At 38.6% G+C, this 20,206-nt stretch overlaps 1 protein-coding gene across 1 annotated transcript in view; it reads left to right on the top strand.

The window, feature by feature from the left end:
- VPS13B (vacuolar protein sorting 13 homolog B) overlaps positions 1 to 20,206 on the top strand; it is a 418,175-nt gene that overhangs the window by 379,622 nt on the left and 18,347 nt on the right. Inside the window, 15 exon segments of the mRNA XM_050315121.1 lie at positions 1,486 to 1,641; positions 2,983 to 3,246; positions 3,381 to 3,464; positions 3,632 to 3,807; positions 4,308 to 4,478; positions 5,109 to 5,310; positions 6,289 to 6,477; positions 6,907 to 7,053; positions 8,255 to 8,538; positions 10,064 to 10,191; positions 10,788 to 10,987; positions 13,512 to 13,630; positions 14,817 to 15,001; positions 15,004 to 15,630; positions 19,280 to 19,456. Of these exon segments, the coding sequence (XP_050171078.1) occupies positions 1,486 to 1,641; positions 2,983 to 3,246; positions 3,381 to 3,464; positions 3,632 to 3,807; positions 4,308 to 4,478; positions 5,109 to 5,310; positions 6,289 to 6,477; positions 6,907 to 7,053; positions 8,255 to 8,538; positions 10,064 to 10,191; positions 10,788 to 10,987; positions 13,512 to 13,630; positions 14,817 to 15,001; positions 15,004 to 15,630; positions 19,280 to 19,456 (3,109 nt within the window).

Raw genomic sequence — 20,206 nt, 5'->3', positions numbered from 1 at the left:
AGAAAGCTGTGCCCACGCGTGAGCATATCCAGATGCCTGCCCTTGCGCACACGGGCACATATTAGCCTTTGTGCTTCCAGCATAAAACTCATTTGAATCCAAATGCAAAAGTCATCACTCTTGCAAATTCAAAAGCCACCCACTGAATGGATGTTATTGTTCTGTGTGTAACTTGTGCTGAGGATACCACAAATTGCAAACAGGCTACTGAGTTGTAATGTCTTTGAAAGTTATTGCTGCGGTTAAAACAATATTAAAACAATGAAAAAAACCCCAACATCCAGCCCTTCACAAAGTCCGACTGGCCAGACCCATGTCCAGTGCTCTCATTCGGGAAACAAATCATGGAAGAACACACTATTTACAAATTTCGATTTTTGCTAGTGTAAATAATCAAACTTTGGGCCTGATCCTGTTCTCAATTACTTAAATTAATTAATTACAGATGTCCAAAATCTGAGTGAAATTCAACCCTCAAGAGAGAATTCCCACAAGGCCTTTATATGACTGTTTTAAACAACTTAAGTGATGCTTAGGCTCTATGCTGGCCCTCTGCAAAGAATAAATTTTACCCAGAATGCTTATTGCTTTGATCCCTTATATATAACTCATATCCTTAAGTTTGCACAGCCACAAAAGATCTATACAGAGCTAAATAGCCAGATCTTCAGCTGGTGTAAATTTATATAACTTCATTGACCTACATGGAACAGTACCAATTTTCACTACTCTGGCTTAAAGAATCTCCATGGGACAGAGGTAAGTGCGTATGGTGGGTAAATGGATGAAAGGCTCTTCAGATGATGAAAGACTATATTGCTCTGGAAGTGATTTAAGTTAAACTGGAAAAAAGCCACTCCTTTTCCGGAATAAATCACACAGGGAGTATAATTATGCAGTTAAATTTCTTCTCATGCAGTCAAGCTTGAACTTACCACCACATTTGAGTAAGAAATGAAATGTTTCCCATCTCTCAGCAATATGCCATGTTCTCCATTTAACACACATATATGCAAGCTATATAAGTCCTTCTTTATTTTGAAGGGAAGGGTATTTGTAATTTTCTGTCTTATTCTGAAGGCCAAAAATCTGGCCTGGACCTGTGTTCCATATCACCTCGCTGGTAATAGAGTGGATTTCTCGAACAATTTCAAGGGCAGTAAAGAAAATCTCTTATTTCCTGTTTTATGCTCTCTGCTTACCCTTTTATTCTGAACAGTTGTGTGCCTGAGTCCTAAATACACTGCTAAATCAGGTAATTTATAGAAATGCAGGATTCAGAGCCATTTTAGGGTATTGTTGTTTCTTTTGATTGTATCTGAAATCACAGAATCACAGACTGAGTGGATCATTCAGACAACTTATCTGCTTAGTTTTGCTGAGTTTTAAAACCACAAATATTTCTCTGTCATGGGAATCCATATCCTATTGCAGGGCACTTTTTTCCCCAGTTATGTATTGAAGTAGTAATTTCTTTCTTTTCAGCTGTTACACATCTGTATTGAAGGCTGGGGAAACTGGCGGTGGTCTGAACCATTCAGTGTGGACAATACAGGGACCTTCATTCGTACCATTCAGTACAAGGGCCGGACAGCATCGCTTATTATCAAGGTTCAGCAGCTCAGTGGAGTGCAGAAGCAAGTAAGGATTTGATTAGGTTTGGAAAAAATAACATGAGTATTTTAAACTGTTACCTATTCACCAATCAGTCACTTTGTTATTTATTCTCTCCTACCCGGATCTGCAAAAAAACAAGTATAGCAGTCTTCTGGGGCCATTTTTGGAAGTTTTTACAACTCTTTTCTTCACTTTGGTGTGGATCTTAGCATTTAAAAGCTCAGTTACCAATGCATATTTTATATGTTCCAGTAAACATCCCTTTGCGTGGTTTGTAAATTCTGACAGTGCTAAGTTACACAATCTGTTGCATGCATTAAGCTCTTGAGAAACAGATTGATTTTTTTTTTTTTTAAGAAACTGTTCTTACATTTTAAAAAGCATTCTGGGTTGTAATTCAGGCCTTCATATTTTTTAAAGAGAAAGAAGTAATGACCAAATTAACATTTGAAAATGAGCTGCTGTGCAATAACTTTTCACACACTATCTTTGTAAAGAGATCTGTAATAACACTGCAGTTGCTCTGCCTGCATTGGCAGAAGCCAGAGCATGTGGTGGACATAACACGTTCAGCTCATGGATACGGCACAACAGCAATACAGCTGATCAGACAAGAACAGTGCCTGGCGTCGCTGAAAGCCCTGCTTAGATTTTATGTGGTAGGTTGTAGCTGTGGTGTGTGCTCTCCTTAATGAAAAACAAACAGTGATGGCTGTAGCAGGGATACACATGGAATGATGTTCCCTGGGATAGCTTAGAAGAAGTCAGATGTGTGCTCTATGAAAAACAGTTAATGCATGATGGACAGCAACAATGCCAAGTCTAATTTGGTCGTTTTCTAGGTGGGTGCACTTAAATACAGAAATATGTTACCACCATTTAATGAAATTATAAGCTTTAAAACAGCAGACATACTGTGAAAGGTCTGGATCATTGGCTTGTGATGGGAATGTGAGGTGTCAGTAGAAACCTTTCTTCTGGATTGCATCACTGTGACTGCTCAGAGAGGTCTCAGCAATCAGAGACCATCACAGAACTCTTAAAATCCAAACCAGAACTATGTCAGCCATGGGCAGTGCTGCTGCATTCAGTGGGAACAAAAGTGGATATATTACAGGCTTCTGTCAAGCCCAGATATGGCCTTAACAATATTTCAAGCATTTTACTGCCTAGGTTTCTATGAAATTGCACATACATTTGGCCAATAAAAATAATGTTTTACCATTCACTGCCTTTAGCGGTGCTTGGGAAAACCTAAAGCAGGGAGATTACTCTTCTACAGGTTTTCACACTCTAATTCAATTTTGACCTTTTTTTTTTTTCACAATGGTTTATATTATGAACTGTATTTTTTGTGTGTTTTAGATCCTAATCTGTGGCAGACAGACAGTCTGTAGTTACCTTTCTGAAAGTATTGAACTGAAAGTGGTTCAGCATTACATTAGTCAAGATGGACAGGCTGTTGTTAAAGAGCACATCAACTGCCTTGCAGCCAAGCAGAAATTGCCTTCGTATATCCTAGAAAACAATGAGCTCACTGAGCTGAGTGTGAAATCTACAGGAGATGAAGACTGGTCCCGAGATGTATGTCTAAGTTCTAAACAACCAGAACACAGCACTGTCATTCAGGTATGACTAGAAATGGGTGTATGGAGTATGTCTGAGAGAACTGGGGACTTTACATTTAGACTTCTATTTGATATAATAAATATTGAACATTGTCATTGTGAGATAATGTGTAATGCTGATCTCTCTGCATACAGGTACCATCTTCGAAGAGTTCAATTACATATGTGTGGTGCACAATTTTGACTTTAGAGCCCAACTCACATGTGCAACAACGATTAGTAAGTACATTTAATGTCTCTGAAATCTAAATGTTTATGCCTTACATGCCATATAATAAATTAAGGGCAGAATGACCCACTGTAAATATTTATTAATAGTTTGTTTCAACAGTTGTAATACTGAAATAAAATTAGCCTTAAATCAGTGTATTCTTTTCTTTTTGTAGATTGTTTTCAGCCCTCTTTTCATTGTAAGGAGCCATCTTCCAGACCCAATTATCATACATTTAGAGAAAAGAAGTCTGGGACTGAATGAAACACAAGTGATTCCAGGGAAAGGACAGGAGAAAGTACTGCAAAATATAGAACCTGATCTTACGCACCACCTGACATTTCAGGCCAGGTAAAACACTTGCTTTCCGTGAAAACAGTTCATTTGTATGGAAAAGAAGGAATAATTTACACTTTAACTTCTGCTGCATTTCTTCCAAAAGTATGGCATATGCAGAGGAGATAAAAAGAACAAGTGTATGTGGCCTTAAATGATACCATAGGAAATATTAAATTTGGTATAACTATGCTAAGCACACTGGCATTTGTTTGGTTGAGCAGTCCACGTACTTCTGTTGTAAAAAATAAATTCCTGAATGATCTTGAAATGTTTTTTGAGAATATTGAAGAGTTTCTAGGGTCTCAGACAGAAAGGTCATTGCGTTGTCATAACAAATCCATGCATGTCAGGAACTGCACAGGAACTTGTTAAACATTGTACTTCATTCATCCATGATTACCTTGAGAGTGTTCCTGCTCAGAGTACATTTGGGAAGCTTCGTTAGAGAAGATGTTAATGCTGCTAATGCGTGATCTTGTTGTGTAAGTGACTGAATCTGTTTTCAACGACAGGGAAGAAGATGATCCATCAGAATGTGCAGTCCCAATCTCAACCTCACTAATTAAACAGATAGCAACTAAATCCCATCCAGGTGGTAACGTCAGCCAAGTACTGTCCGAGTTCTATGGCACTGCTAATCCTCCCCAGCCTGCATGGCCCTATAATAGGAAGGATTCAGACAGGTAATTCCTTGCTTAACCTTCTTCATGGTTCTGGCATTGCCTTTCCAAATAAACTAAAATCACGTTATAGAAGGCTACATATCATTAACATTAAATATATTTTCAGTAATTATATGATTCCTGTATATAAACTGCAGAATCTGTGGCAGGTGGGAAAAAAAACTGAGAAGATTGCATCAGTAAGAATATATTTTTTTAAATGGAATTTTTTTTAGTGAATGCTCTTCCTTTACTGCAGCTCTAGAGGTTGTTGTTTATTCAGCTGCTGTGTGTTTCAGTGCAGAAACAGGGAGTTGATGTAGAAGGACTTGTTGGGGAAGAAAGGAAATGTGATTTTAGGACTACAGAAGTCACAGGGTTAGTTCTGAAAGATAGTGGTGATTCTGTTAAGACATTTATCAGCTGACTAAATTTAGGTTTAGCTTATGCAGTTAAAAATGTGACTTTATAACCTACACATAGCTAGATCATCTCTGTTCCAGGATGACAAGGTAAGAGGAGATAGTTTTTCTATTTCAAAACCAGAAAAGCCTGACAAATTCCTGAAAATAAGAACTTACCACTATCATTTGTATTCTTGCATTCATTATTCCTTTGACTTTATGTTTTTGTTTATTTGCTTTTGAACAGCAATGAGCAACTCTCCCAGTGGGATAGCCCGATGCGGGTAAAGCTGTCAGTGTGGAAACCATGTGTTAAAACTCTGCTGATAGAACTCCTGCCCTGGGCTTTGCTTATCAATCAGTCCAGGTGGGACCTCTGGCTGTTTGAAGGAGAGAAGATTGTTCTTCAAGTACCTAGTGGGAAAGTAATTATACCTCCCAACTTTGAGGTAACTTTGTCGTTCACATTAACGAGCACAGTTCTGCTAAACATGCTGGTTCTGCAGAATGGTTGTTACTCCAGATGATCTCCACTTTCATCACTGTGCCTGTTTGTTTGTTAGTCAGATGTTGAGGAATAGCAATAACTGTAGAAGTTTGCCATGCTGACTGAGTCACCGAGAGAGTGCACAACAAACTTGATAGCAATGTTTGAAAAACAATGTGTCTTAAAGATGCGTAGTTAAAAATTGTCCGTAAGACACTGTAGGCAGAAGACCTTCATGCCATTAGCAGCCTTCTTTCCTTCCTCCCAATTCAGCCAAACAATCCACAATGTAACAGCCCAAGAAAATTGCTACAAAGGCCAAATAAAGACTTTGACTTCTGTGCCGACCTGTCACTTGGGAAATGTGTTGACCACAGTAGCAAAGCTGACAGCCCACAAGGAATGTTTGGTTTGAGAGCATTTTATGTCAAGTTATTTCAGAGCTCTTACATTACCAAGAAAAGTTTGATAATGACGTAGGATGATCTACAATCAAGGAAGATTCTTTAAGATGCCTGCTTTCCTGATTTCAGAGTTTTATGTAATGAATCTTCTCACACATCGTGCTTGGCCATTCATGTTCTTTTTCATTAGAACTCCGATATTCTTTAGTTTTGAATACTTAAAAGAATTTGACACAGCAGCTTGTCAATTCCAATTGAACAATCTGATACTTCCTGTTTATTTTGTCACCTTTTTTCCCCTCATGTATGTCTGTTAATAAACAAAAGGTCTGCCTAGTTACGTATCTCAGTGTAGGCTATGGGTTTAATTCCCCTGTGAGGATCAGTCCCTTATTTGCTTTGAGGTTTCATCTATCCTTGTACACATAGAATCAGAGGGAGAAAGGTAGGGAATTAAATTGGCTCCATACCTGAAACTAAGTTTAAGTCCAGTAGAAATTGTCAGCAACTGATAATTGGTCATTTTTCACTTGCAGGAAGCTTTTCAGGTTGGAATATACTGGGCAAACACTAATACTGTGCACAAATCAGTGGCAATTAAACTGGTTCATAATGTGACCTCCCCAAAATGGAAGGATGCCGATAATGGGGAAGTAGTATCGTTGGATGAAGAAGGTTTTGTCGAAGCTGAAATAAAACTTGGTGCTTTTCCAGGTCATCAAAAGGTTAGAACAAAATCTTTGTGGTTTGTAACTTTATCATTTAAAAACAAAGTCAGATAGAAAATGAAAACATTCAAATGTATGCAGTGTGAAAGCTCCTCCCTAATTATGTTAATATATGTCCAACATAATAAGAGTATAAACAATATATGGAATATAATTTGAAGAATTAGATCGCCAAAAACATACTGTGCAACTCATCAAGATAATATAAAGTAATAATTTTCTGTAAAAAGAATTAATGAATTCTCAATTTTGTTTGGAAAACATTGACAGACGTGACTTCAAAAGTACGTGATGTGGCTCCAGTTATGGAGTACATGAATAGAGACAGCATTTCCACAGTTAAAAAGAAAATGGCAGTTCTGTTGCTACATTTCAGTACCTTTTGTGGGTTTGTGTGACCTCATCGTGATTTTTATTATCTTACAGTTGTGTCAGTTCTGCATTTCTTCCATGGTTCGACAAGGTATACAAATTCTACAGATAGAAGATAAGACAACAATAATCAATGACACATCATATCAAATCTATTACAGGCCACAGCTTTCTATTTCCAAACCCCACTCAGGAGAAGAGGTAAAGCATTGCAGATACTGTTTTTGTTTGTCATCTACAGAACATGGTTGTTTAGATCTGTGTCTGTATTTAAATCGGATGCATAAAACAGGACTTGAACAGAAATCTTGAGACATAGTAATGATAAAGTAATTTCTTATGCATAAGAAAAAATATTGTTTAAAATACAGAATACTGGGTAAATTCAAATCCAGTAATTAACTGGGATCAGAAATCTGTGCAAAGCAGCAGATTCTTGCACATTACAGAATTAGTTCTGCCCATTCTCCATCTGTTCAAGCACTAATGGCCATTTCTGTAAAATAGGCAGTGTAATCCATAGTAGTTGTTGAAATTGTTCTCAGAATTTTTACTGAGTTTGCATGTAAAAGAGGTATTTTGGCCTGGCAGGCTGAAAACTGTTTGTTATCCTTTTGGGAAGATTCCAGTTATCTGAACAAAGCTACAAAACTAGAGACGTGCCCAAAGTTTATGTATTCAGCAAACTGCATCAAATTGTGAATATCAGTTTTCTAATAATCTCACAGTATATTTAAGGACTAGCTTGCACGAACCAAATTTTGTGCATGGTCAATATATTTTAATCAACCATTTATACATATTTATTAAAGGTTACATTTATAGTAAAGTATGTGGAAAGAATTCTCAGGGTCAAAATAACTAGAGGAGTTGGCAGATCAACAAATTTTTAAAGTTCACTATTTCTGTGTTGTTTTCCTTCTGCATCAATTTTCTTCACGTCGGTCTCTACAGTTGTGCATCACACAATTTGTGGCAGTCTTATGGGATGGGGAGTTGGAAGAACCTTGAGGCTAAAATCCGTTCTTAGTTTTGTAACTATAAATGGATTTTCTTCTCACAGTCATGTTACAGCAATGTAATTTGCTTTTGGTAGAGCTGTGTTGTGCAACTGAGAGCAGACTGTAGATCATAGATTAGAGAATCATGAAAAGGCTTGGGTTGGAAGGGACCTTAAGGACCATGTAGATCTTAGCCCCCCACCACAGACAGGGACATCTGCCACTAGATGAGGTTGCTTAGGCCCCCCCAGATATCTGTGTTCAGCCAGATAGCCCCTAATGCAATAGACTTCGTGCAACCTTTAGTTAGTTGTGGTCACTGAGTGTTCTGTGCAAAATGAGCATGAAGAAAATCCCAGTATGCCAGTATGCCATGGTACCATCATCATTTTTCTTTCCAGGACTTCCACTCACCTGACAGTGCAGTGTTCAGCATCGGTCCGGGTGGGGCACCTCCCAGTGAGGCACTGAGTGCTGTTCCCTGCTGGGACCTGATGTCAGACACCAGTCCCATGATGGGAGGGGAGCCTCCTACCGAAAAGCGTGTGTTGCTGAGTTTCAGCCCAGGGGGCTGCGCTGGGAGCTGGGAGCTGTGGAGCCTTCCCGCTGTCATCAAACCAGAGTTCGCCAGGCAGAGCGTGGCGGTGCCCACGGGCGTTCGTAGTGAAAGTGGATTTTGTACCAGGTACTGTGCACTGACCAGTCATGAATAATGAACTTCCCTTGTTGCTATAAACCCTCAGCTAGTAAGAAACCGTAAGAGATTAATGCAAAAGTCAGAGTAACACATGCCCCCCATATGTAAAGGCAAGTCTTACTTTAATTTAAAAATTGTTATCTTCTGATGGTTTTGATGCTTTTATTGTAAATGGTTTAATGCTATGACAGTGTAGAAGTTGTACAATTTTTATAATACATGGTCTGCTATTTTTTTATGTGCATGCCAAATAAGAGCATGAAAAGTTTTTATTGAGGATTGTAGTCTTTTTTAATTTGTGGGTACCAGTTTAAGAGTTCGAGGACAGTGTGTAATAATACAATACAAACATTTAGATTTTGTTTAGAAAAGGTAAAGATATGTTTTTGTAAGCATAATAACTGGATGAATGGGAAAAGCAGAAAAGGGATTAAACTATTTTGAGATTGCAGCAAAGTAAGATTTCCAAGTTTTAAACCTTGAATTGTCCAAATGTGCATTCTACTTACAAACAAAGGCATCCAGCTAGTTAAAAATAACAGTCCAATGACTTGTTATATGCCCAGCTTCAGTTCTCAGACCTGATATGTGAATCTATTCATTCTTATACTGGCACAAACAAGAAACAATCTGCTGAAATTAGAGAAGATAAATCAGTATGTATTAGCAGTGATGTGATCTTTCTCTTGCCTGAAGTGCTTGATATCATTCCAGTCTTCATACAATTCCTCTAAAGAGTCTGAGGTGGATACTAAAGATTCTCAGAAGGACTTCAGATTTTAAAAAATTTAATGGAAAGAACAAGGAAAGGATTCCTTATAATAACAGGCATAGAGAATCTCATATTCCTAATCAAATTTCCAGGCTGTTTGGATATTTAAAATCACTATGAGGTGAAGTTTTTTAGAAATAGCCAATGTATTTGCATAAGAAAAAAAAAAAGAATTTATCTTTATGCACGAAGATGTTTTATGTAGCTACTGAGTAGAACTAAATTAATTTATTTTCATTTTGGAAATTGATGTACTAATGATCCATAACATTAACATTTAAAACAGCGATAGCATTGTGGATCATTCCAGGGGAACAGTCAGTTACAGATTTATATATTTGTTCAAATATCTTTCATGTGTATCAGAGAAGTATCCATGCAAATTCTTCTGGAAAATTTTAAAGATTTATGTTGAAAATTTGGGACTACAATCTCCTGGTTTTAATTTAATATAAATCTCTGCTGGCTAGGACTCTCATCTTGCAGACACACGTGTTCAATTTAACTCATGAGTAGCCTCTATTTAGATATTTCTTCTCTAACGTGTTTTAGGCTATTTCCATGTGTTGTTCTGTTGAAGTGGAGATATGCACTTGCCTAAATGTAGATAAATATCTATGGAATTGGAACGTGATTATAAGGAATCTTACAGCTGCTAGTTTTGAATGTTTTTAATTGTTCAGAATAATAATACATAAACATTTTGTCCAAAACATGCATAATCCAATATATCTGTTTTAGAGCTATAGCCCTGACTTATCAAGAGCATCTTGGCGTGACGTACCTAACACTTACAGAAGATCCCAGTCCTCGTATAATTATACACAACAGGTGCTCCGTTACTCTGCTTGTAAAAGAGAATTTCAAAGGTAGGTACTGTGCAGTAATTGGAAACAGTGCACTGTTGTAGTATAAATTATTTTACTGTATCTCCAGTACAAAATTGAGTTCAATATGTGTTTTGGTTATAACAAGAACTTGATGCCCTCATGAAGGTCTGTCTCAAAGTGAGAGACTCTGGAAGCTATTGGAGCTAATTGTGAGGTCAGGAGTATGAACTTAAATGTATCCAGGCTTTTGGGTCTCCCTGGTTCCAGCTGTCAAGGTGACTCAGCTGTAGGAAGCTCATAGGCAGTAGAGTTTTGTTAACATCAATTCAATCCCATGGAACAATTATATTTCCTCGGATGTACAAATGAAACAAAAAGCATATTGTCAAAAGTCCAGTTACAGTATGTTAAAGTAATGATCAATGGAACATTATTTATGTAAAACAATGAAATTTAAAAAAAAAAAAAAAAAGAAAAACCCCAAACATACAATATTCCAACCAATAGAAAAACAATACTTTTATTTATTAGTAGTATTTCAGACAGAAACTTTTTCATTTGTGTAAGCATCAGTGAGTTTTGATTTCATATGGGTTTTAGAAAGTGCTAATCTTGCGTATTTTATAAAATTTCAGATACACCAAAGTTTGAAGTTTATTGTAGAAAGATTCCAGCTGAGTGTTCAGTTCATCATGAACTTTACCATCAAGTTTCCAGCTATCCAGATTGCAAAACAAGAGATTTATTGCCCAGTATTCTTCTGAAAGTGATGTCATCTGATGAATCAGTAAATGAATGGAGTGATGTTGTGGACATCAACAATCAAGGAACACAAGTAAATCATTATAAACTATTTCCTAGTTCACAGCATAAATGGTGGTTGTCTTCCTGATCTGCACAGTACGTTGTTCCTCTACAATAAGCATTTCCTTTCTATTGATTTTAGGGGTTTTATTTAAGTCATTGCAGCTCTTCTGCCTCAGCCCCTTCCTGTGAAAGTTTTAGAACACAGTCTGTCTTCTTCACTGGCTGTTTTTAAAATAGTTAGATCAGAAATACAGACTGTCTAACACTGAATTTTTTCACTTCTTTTTGATTAACCTGGTGTTTCCTGGAAAAATTAGCCCTGAAACTTTCTGGCCACTGTAAGCAAAGAATGGCACTTGATCCAGGAGAATCCCTCTATTTGGTAACCTAATTATCACAGATTTTTATCTTTGCATCTATCTTGTAGGAATCGACACTGTCATTCTCCCTCCGTGTCTTCGCAGAAGCTACTCATGTCTTTCTAAAACAAAGCAAAATCCCCTTTTATTTCCTTCTGCTATTTTCCCCCAGTCTTGAGGTAAATGAAAGCTTCCTTGACTGGAGCATTTCTTTTTGATGGGAATTTTTTCCATCTTTGAAGTCATTAGTTTACATGGAATCAACATAAACTACTTGACTCTTTGAAAGAAATACTAGTTTCAGATGTTTTCCCTGGGCAGCAATCACAAAATGCTCTTGATTATTGAGTGTTATGTTATATAGCAAGTAGTTCAGTTCCATTCAGCAAGCCAGTCAAGCAATGTGAGGTTTCAAATTTCGGTCATTAATGTTATGCCAGACCAGGGTTCTTTATAAGTATCTGGCTCCTAGAAGGAATTAGATGCTAAGACAACATTTGGGGATCATTGTCTACTTGAAGAGCTCTCCAAAGAAAAAGTGTAGCCTTCTGTTATTGAAGTTTTAAGGTTTACATGTAGAAAATTTCCCCAGGATTTCTCAGTCTGTCTTTCTTTTAGAAAACTATAAATATATGTCAATAAGGAATGTGCTAATAGCATCACATACATTCAGTTCAGATTGTGAAATAACTGGGATTTAAAGGATCTTAATTTGTACTCTTTCTATGCAGTCACAGATAGGTACTTCTCTTTCTATTAGAAAGTAAATTAAAATTACTTAAAACTAATACCTTACTAAAAATCGAGGTGTTTATCATCAGAATCACCTGAAATTGGAATTAAAATGACCAATCTTTAAGATCAGTGAGAGTTTTTTAGTTAATAAGGATGTTTTGAAAATTCAGTAAATGTCCTTTTTTTTTCCAATTCTGCCATGCAGGATTACAAACCCCTTCCAGACAAGCAAAGGATTAAAACTGACATGTCAAAATTAGAAATTCTCTTATATGTAATTCTTGGAGGAATATGAAAAAAAAAAAAGATGACTGAAATTTAATTATCTGTACAAGGTTATTGTAAATAGTCTAACAAGAATCAGTTCAAGTGCTGATCCTATTAAACTTCCAATTGCTTTTGTTTCTGATGACTTGTTAACAGCAGTAAAGATTCTTCAAGACAAACAACTGTTTATTTTACCTGTGCTAGCCCATTATCTTTGTGTTATTCCTTGAGTTTGCATTCCTTTAAATTATCTTCTGTTATTGCAGTCTAGTAAACAATTGCATTGATTGTAGCCCTACAAGAATAGAGAAGCCAGCTTCCTCTAAGAAGGACTGATGTCATTTTTCCAAATTGTAAAATACCTTAATCTTTTATATTCTGGAAAAACACAAACTTGCATGGAAATATTGCAGAATTAAGCTCCAAAAGCAATACATCCTTTCTTCAAGTAGAATATTTGTTCCTAAAAGCAACTTCTTCTGAATGGAATTTTGTATATCTGTAAGCAAGACACAAACGTGTTGTCAAGTTCCCAATTTTCCTGCCTTTTTAGATGTTTTATGCTTTCCAAGAGACTTCTGCCATTTCTTTGGGGCAGCACCTTGTTTGTGATGGTGTTCTCACAAAACCAGTTTAGATGGCTAAAAATATGTTCAGTGTTTAGTTGTTACGCAAGTCTTTGTGGATCCAAAAGGTTACTTATTTTTCAGTCTTTCATGTGTTTTACATCATTCTATCAGCCATTCATCTAACCAGCTCTGAGCTAGGCCATAGCAACATAATGTTAGTTTAGGGTTTGTTTTCTAGAGGAGAAGGTGGAATTTTGTAGAGCTTAAGAAATATGCCTTTCTTCTTAATCCAAAATCACAAATTAAAATTTCCTATTTATTCTTCTCATATAACCTCCCCCCTCCACACCACATCTTGCTTATTTCTGGAGAATTTTTTTAGTAAAATGTATTCAGTTATGGAGTTGAAGGATGAGGTGCAAATTTCAACTTTACAACTGAAATACTTGAAGTATCAGAGCTGTTATTTTCTGAATTATTGAACTCTGACTTTTTTCCTGAATAGTATCATGATTTGAGTAAAAGATCTCAACCAGAAAGCATTAGTAGAATTAATTCAATTTATGACACTAAAAATAGTAATTTCAGTAACAATCCATGTGTTTCTACCTCTCTCCACTAGATTGTGTTCTTAACTGGCTTTGGATGTGTTTATGTGGACATTGCCCATCACTGTGGAACAATAGTCATAACCTTGGCGCCAGAAGGAAGAGCGGGATCCGTCGAGATCAACCTCAACAGGTACATAAAGCACATAAAAGATGATAAAGAGCATTGCCAAACAGTGCTGAGAGGTCAGTCAGCTTTCTAAGTGTTAACTGAACTTAGGGACTTGGGCCTAACTGTTTGGTTTAATACTGCTGCATGCTCTGTGGCAAATGTTTAGACCATATAGCTTTGTATATCACAATTGAAAAGGACAATCTAACATCAAAAGTCATGTCACTTTAGAGTAAACACTAGATGACTGATACAAAAAGAGGACCTGAGATGCTCATTTAAAAAAAAAAAAAATTCGAACATAATTGATTTTGAGTGTGTTCATGGATTTAAAATGTATTTAGCCAGGTCCTGCCATCTGTAATCGTACAAGTTCCCGAGGAAACTTGATGTGCAAGGGCTATAGAAATTGTCTTACAATCAGTAGTCAATTGTACTTGATTATAACACTCTTTAGAAGATTTTCCCACTTCCATAATATACCACAACCTGGTCCTCAGCTTCATTAAGTGCCATTATAATACTACCTATTTCTAAAAGGCAGAATGCCTGACCTTCAGCAATGCTGTTTCAATTAGAATGAAATTTGTTGTACTGTTTTTATTTTCCCAATAATTTAGTATGAATCCCACAAAAACTGGTCATCAGCAGTACAGAATAGCCCACTTGCTAGTTAAATTTGGCAATGGGCAGTTAACACTGGAGGAGGGAGGCCCTCAATACCATCAGTATAAAAATGATGTAGCTGCTTCATTGGAGGGCACTCACTGCATGTGATGTGAAATGAATTATCAATAATAATACCCTTCAGTAGTGGCTCTCAGAAAATATTGGAATATCTGAGGCTGTATATGAATTATCAGAAAATTGTATTTGTTGTCTGCTTTAATATCTGGCTCTGTAGCAAATATAATAGGGAATTACTGTGTAGATAGAGACATTCCTGTCCAAACTATTCTGGTGATTGATAAAAAAAGAAAGAAAAACCTGGCATAGATGTATACTCTCCCATTTCTTAGAAGACCTCCCAGGTGGTACCAACTGTAGTGATTAAGACTGCCAAATCCCATTAACATTAATGGAACTTGCACAATGAGTTTCCCAGGTATTACACAGAACATTTCTGCTGATAGTTTTTTGAGAAAGCAAGATGCCAGATAGACTCAAAATATATGAAATAACAAGATTTCTTCTCCCTCCTGTCTAGAAGTCAAGAGCAGACCCTGTCACTGAAAATGTTCATCAATCAGTTAAGTCTTGCTGCATTTGATGATATTACAAACCCCAAAGTGTCCTCTGAACTTCTGCGTCTCACAGCAGACAATGTTTTTGTCCACATGGCCCCAGCCACCAGCTCCCTGTCACAGGAGTTCCATCAGGACTCCATGGAAGGCCTCCCCAATTTCATAGTCTCCAAGTGTATTGTGAAGACCTGCAACTGGACAATCAGTTGTACAGCAAATCGAATTTCCATTTTGCAGTCCTGCTGTGCCAAGGAGAGAAAAATGAGACTGTGCAATGGTCAAGAGTGAACAACCTCATTGTTTGTAACAAAGATTTGGAAAGCTATAAGGAAAACTGCTTTATAAAACTCTGCATTGCTTTTTCTGAGGAAGAGAATCTCGTGTTTCATGTGAATGACTTCAGCTTTGAGCTCAAACCAGCTAGGCTGTATGTGGAAGACACCTTTGTTTACTACATTAAGACTTTGTTTGATACATATCTTCCAGAAAACAAAACTGCTTGTAAATCCATGAATGCTTCAGATACTACGCTGATAGTGCCTGAACAAGTGAGAGAGCATGCCAGAGCTTTAGTTAAGCCCGTGAAGCTAAGAAAATTAACAATACAACCTGTAAATCTCCTTGTCAGTATTCATGCTTCATTGAAACTGTATATAGCCTCAGATCACACCCCTCTCTCCTTCTCTGTGTTTGAGCGAGGACCCATCTTCACCACTGCCAGGCAACTTGTCCATGCCTTGGCCATGCATTACGCTGCTGGAGCACTTTTCAGAGCAGGTCAGTACTCTTTCTTAACATGTAACATTTTTATTAGGCACAAGGATTCTGTGATTGTCTCTCAAACTGAATAACCTAGGTGTTACCCATACAATTATGGCTTTCCTCTGACACTGTTTAATGATATTTTCAGACACGTTTCAGGTCCTGCCATACAACATAAGGGAAAGAAAATGGCTGAGCATACACCAGTGAAGATTTCCAAAGTTGTGCTAAACATTAGCCAGCTGCCTGAAGGCTTTATGAAACCCTGAACACAGGACAAAAATGTATTCTAGATGGCTTAAGTTTTGTCATTTTATATTGTAGCACCAGTCAGAATCAACTCACATTCCTCAAATAAACTCCCCAAAACTACATTTAATCAAATTATTCAGCACGTTGCTCTGCATTCAGAAGTAAATTACAGCTCTGTATGGTGTTTTGTTGTTAAAACTGCTTTTGGCTGCAGTTTATGATTAGGATTCTGTCTTTCTTCATACAACCTTCAATCTAAACTGGCACACAGATGTTTGTTGTCCTTTGATCCAAGAACTAGGAAGTCTGCTGTTACTAACTTTTTCCCACATAGAATTAATAGTGAGCAATTAGTCTTTTCAGGTTATCAGGTACATTCTGTTTCCCCTAAATATTAATTTAGAAATCAAGAAATTTGGTCTCTGATGTGTCTTAGTGTGACATAGAATTTGAACCTGAGGCAGGAGGAAGCTCCTCCATGGTCACACACAGGTAATGTACTCCACAATGAAAAGTGGGATTTATTTTCCTTCAATACTAATGGTCACGTTTTCTGAGACCCTGATGCTTCCATTTGTGCTGCCACCATAGCTGCAGCCTGATTTCTGTGCACAGTTTCCAAAATCGTACATATGTACATACATTTCAACTACTTATTAACAGAAATGGTGAAATGCTGACCAGGTCTCTCACTGTGTGCATACCTGACTTGTATTGTTAACTGTGACAACTGTGTACACAGTTGTGCACCAGAGCATTGTGTACCAATTTGTTATTTTCTTGCATTAGTATGCTTGCAAAATTTGCAGGTTTTTCTTTTTGCTACTTGTTTGGATTTGTTTTGCAGTTAAATCTCATAGTACAAAAGTGGAAGTCTATTGGCTTGGTAATTACCAGTGAGTTTGTGGCCAGATATGGCCCACAGTGTGAATGCTTCTCCCCATGACTGGCTAGCAGTGGTGCTACAAGTAGTTACAGACTGCAGCAGGAAATTAGGGCTATTCTGGCTTTTTATCCACCACATCCCAGGTGAGGCACAGATGCTGGATAGGGATTCCTGAGCCCGCTCTTGCTCGTTCCTCCTGTGCTAGCCTTGCAGTGTGCAGCAGTGCAAAGGCCATCAGTTGCTCTGGGTACGTGATGCACCTGAAACCCTAAGTTGCCTATAAAGAAAATGCAGTAGCGCTTTGCTAATATAGTCATAGTTATTTCATGTCAGTAGATATAATTTCTAAGCATACTGTGGGAAATGGTAACCTGGCATGATACTGTATTTCTGCAAAGTAAATGCCACACAGAGCTTGGAAATTGAGGGATTATTCCTAGTTCCTCATTCTCCTGTTCCCGACTTACTCCCACACCTTTCTCCTTGGGTTGGGTCGTCCATGCCAGCAGTGAGGAGCCATTTGTTTTGCTCTGAGCATTGGCCAGGGAGGATCACCTGTGCTGCAGGTTGCACATTTTTCCCATGAGCTCTCCAAGGGTGAGCACTCTCCATCCAGAGCTTCCCAAACCCAAAGGGCAGGGACAGACTGCAACGACCATCCCTGGGATATCAGGCAACCCCTCAGTTTTGTGTTGAACTGTTTTGGGTCCTGAGTTTTATCTGTTTTTCATTCCTGAACATGCTGGCTGGCCCAGCAGGTGAGGGGAGTTGAAGTCTCCTGTGTCTAGGCCTGGTGGTGCCTGCTGGGGATGTTGCAGGACATGAAGGCACTAAGCTGCGGTGTCCTGCAGCCCCTTTGTGTCACACCACCACCTGAGACAAGGAACGCAAAGAATATTTAGGGGGAAAAATGACTTTAAGAGGTTATTGCAATAGTATTGATCAGAAAAAGCAGAAAGAGCATCTCTTACATCTGTACGTGCCTCCCCACCCCTTCAGCTTTTCATCACTTCACACAGTGGCAAAGATAATTTATTAAAAATATTGCAGCGAGGGAGTTGCAGGCCCAGCCTGGAGCACTGGCTTCCCTTGGTCCCAGCAGGGAAGTACTGCCAGGAGACACTCCTTTTCAGGACAGGCACCACGGGGCCACAGTGTGTGTTGCTGCTCTGTTCCCTGCATTGCCAGTAGCTCTTGGGTTTTGTTTTTGTAGTCCATCCCACACTCTTCCTTATGTCCACTCTGGTTCCTGCTTTTTATACTACATGTACTGGAGTTCTCAACCTGCCAGAACTGAAATGTGGGACAGATTCAACAAGAATAATAGATTTTCCAGGAGCTTAGAATGATAGTATGAGATTAATCCATTTCATATGAGTAACATTTTCTCTTCTGTTCAGTATCATGATTCAACCTTCCACAGGAATGACTGGGAGGGGTTAACAAAAAACAAGAAAAGCATCTGGATAGCAGGAGTTTTCGGTGATGAGATGGGAATGAGAGCTCAGATCAAGGGCCCTTGCGGGGGAGCAGGAGGCCACTCTGTCCATCCTTCAGTCTCCTGGCCCTGTCACACCTTGTGCCACTCTGACAGTGCCAGTTGAAATTCGTGGTACTAGAGCTCAAAGACCAAGCAGTTCCCGTTTAGCGTTTATTGCCCTTTCTGAATTGCTCTCTCTGGGCTGCCAAAAAAAGAGTTATGCAGCACTATTTCCCTAATAAATCTGCTGCCAACCAGCCTGAGAAAGACAAGACCTGCAAAGAGCTTTCCAGCAACAGATTGCTGTGTGCTCGGCCATCCAGCAAGCTGCTGGCAACCCTGCGTTTATATAGGAAACCAGATCTGCAGATACCTCTCCTGGGATGTGCATAAGGAATACTCCCCTATGAGTAACCTAATCAGCATGTAGATGTCATTGCTGTTTACACAACTGTACTGAGCAGAAGACATTTGTCTGGCTTTCACTGCACTCAGAAAGAAAATGATCAGCTTAGAAGTGTTGGGGTGGATTTAAAATAACTTCTTAAGCACTTGTCAAAAATCTGCATCCCTTTTCCTAACACTCCATCAAGCAATTGACCTGCACACTCCTGTAAAGCAGTACATTGTATCAGTGTAAACTCCCTGTCACAATTCTATCACAGAAGGATGTGAAATCACAACGCTGCCTTATAGCATCTAAAACCAACCCAACCATCTGAGCTTGCAGTCCCATTCCTCCGTAGCTGCGAGGCTCTTGCATCTGCCTCCCTTGCACACTTTTAGCAGAAATACGGGAAGCTCCTGGAAGGAAGTAATTCTAAAGCTATTTGTGAGTTTGCCAAAAGGATTTCTTTGATTTACGAAGTAGGAAAGATTGCCATTTCTGAATTCATAGTGGATGAGTTATTTCCTGTGTTTTGCTCAAAGGAAGTTCATAATGTGATGAATTCTAGTGTGAAAAAGATAATTAAGAAATAAGCTTTTCACAACTGCTGCTTCTGCAGTTTTTGCAGCCGTAACATGTGTCTTGTTTCTCTCTGCAGGCTGGGTTGTTGGTTCGTTGGAAATTCTTGGAAGCCCGGCTAGTCTGGTGAGAAGCATAGGGAATGGTGTAGCCGATTTCTTTAGGCTTCCCTATGAAGGGCTGACCAGAGGCCCAGGAGCATTTGTCAGTGGAGTTTCCAGAGGAACAACATCATTTGTAAAACATATTTCCAAAGGTAGAGCTTTCACTTTGTTACTCCAACTACTGCTTTTTTGTCATGCATTGTTAAAGGATTTGTTAACGTTTAAACTATATTGCTTGTAGCTTTGTTTGGCTTGCTAGGCTGCAGCGAGGTGCTGGGAGGGTAACAAAGCTCACGTGTGAGCTCTCATGTATTAAACAGATCACCACTTAACTGCAGTGCATGAGAATGTTTCAGAAACTTCAGAATTTTAAACCTCCCAGTGGGAAATAGAGATTCACTCAGCAAGTACGTGATGTGATAACTGCAGAAGTATTAAAGGTGTTCTGCACTTCTGCTAGTCATCAGAAATTCTACACTCGGTTGCCTCATCATATTTATTATTTCTTTAGAAAAAGAAGAAAGAAACAGATACAGTTGTCATAACTGTGTAAGTTACAGGATAGGATTTGACAGTGGAGCTGTCCTGGCCCGGGAGCAGGAGCAGTTTTCCTTTGAGAAGCCTGTACAAACAGTGCCACCGCGTGGCTCCAGCCGCTGGCTGCTGCTCCCAGCCTCCCGCCCCAGCCTCCCGCAGGACACGGCCTCCCTGCTCCTTCTGTAAATATTTGTTTACCTTTCCATCCCCCCTCCCTCCGTTTAGGTTAGCCTTACAGAAGCCAGGGAACCGGGGAAGGATGTTCAGATGAGCTGCTGTTCCCACAGGCCAGGCAAACCTGGAGCAGGCTAATGTAAAAGGCGTGACGTGGACCGTAGCAGCAGCGTGGTGATGCTTAACAAATA

Source organism: Myiozetetes cayanensis, unplaced genomic scaffold (assembly GCF_022539395.1).
Source record: "Myiozetetes cayanensis isolate MyiCay16 unplaced genomic scaffold, myiCay2020 scf1, whole genome shotgun sequence".
Classification (NCBI taxonomy): Eukaryota; Metazoa; Chordata; class Aves; order Passeriformes; family Tyrannidae; genus Myiozetetes; species Myiozetetes cayanensis.
This window is presented reverse-complemented; position numbering and strand designations above follow the sequence as displayed.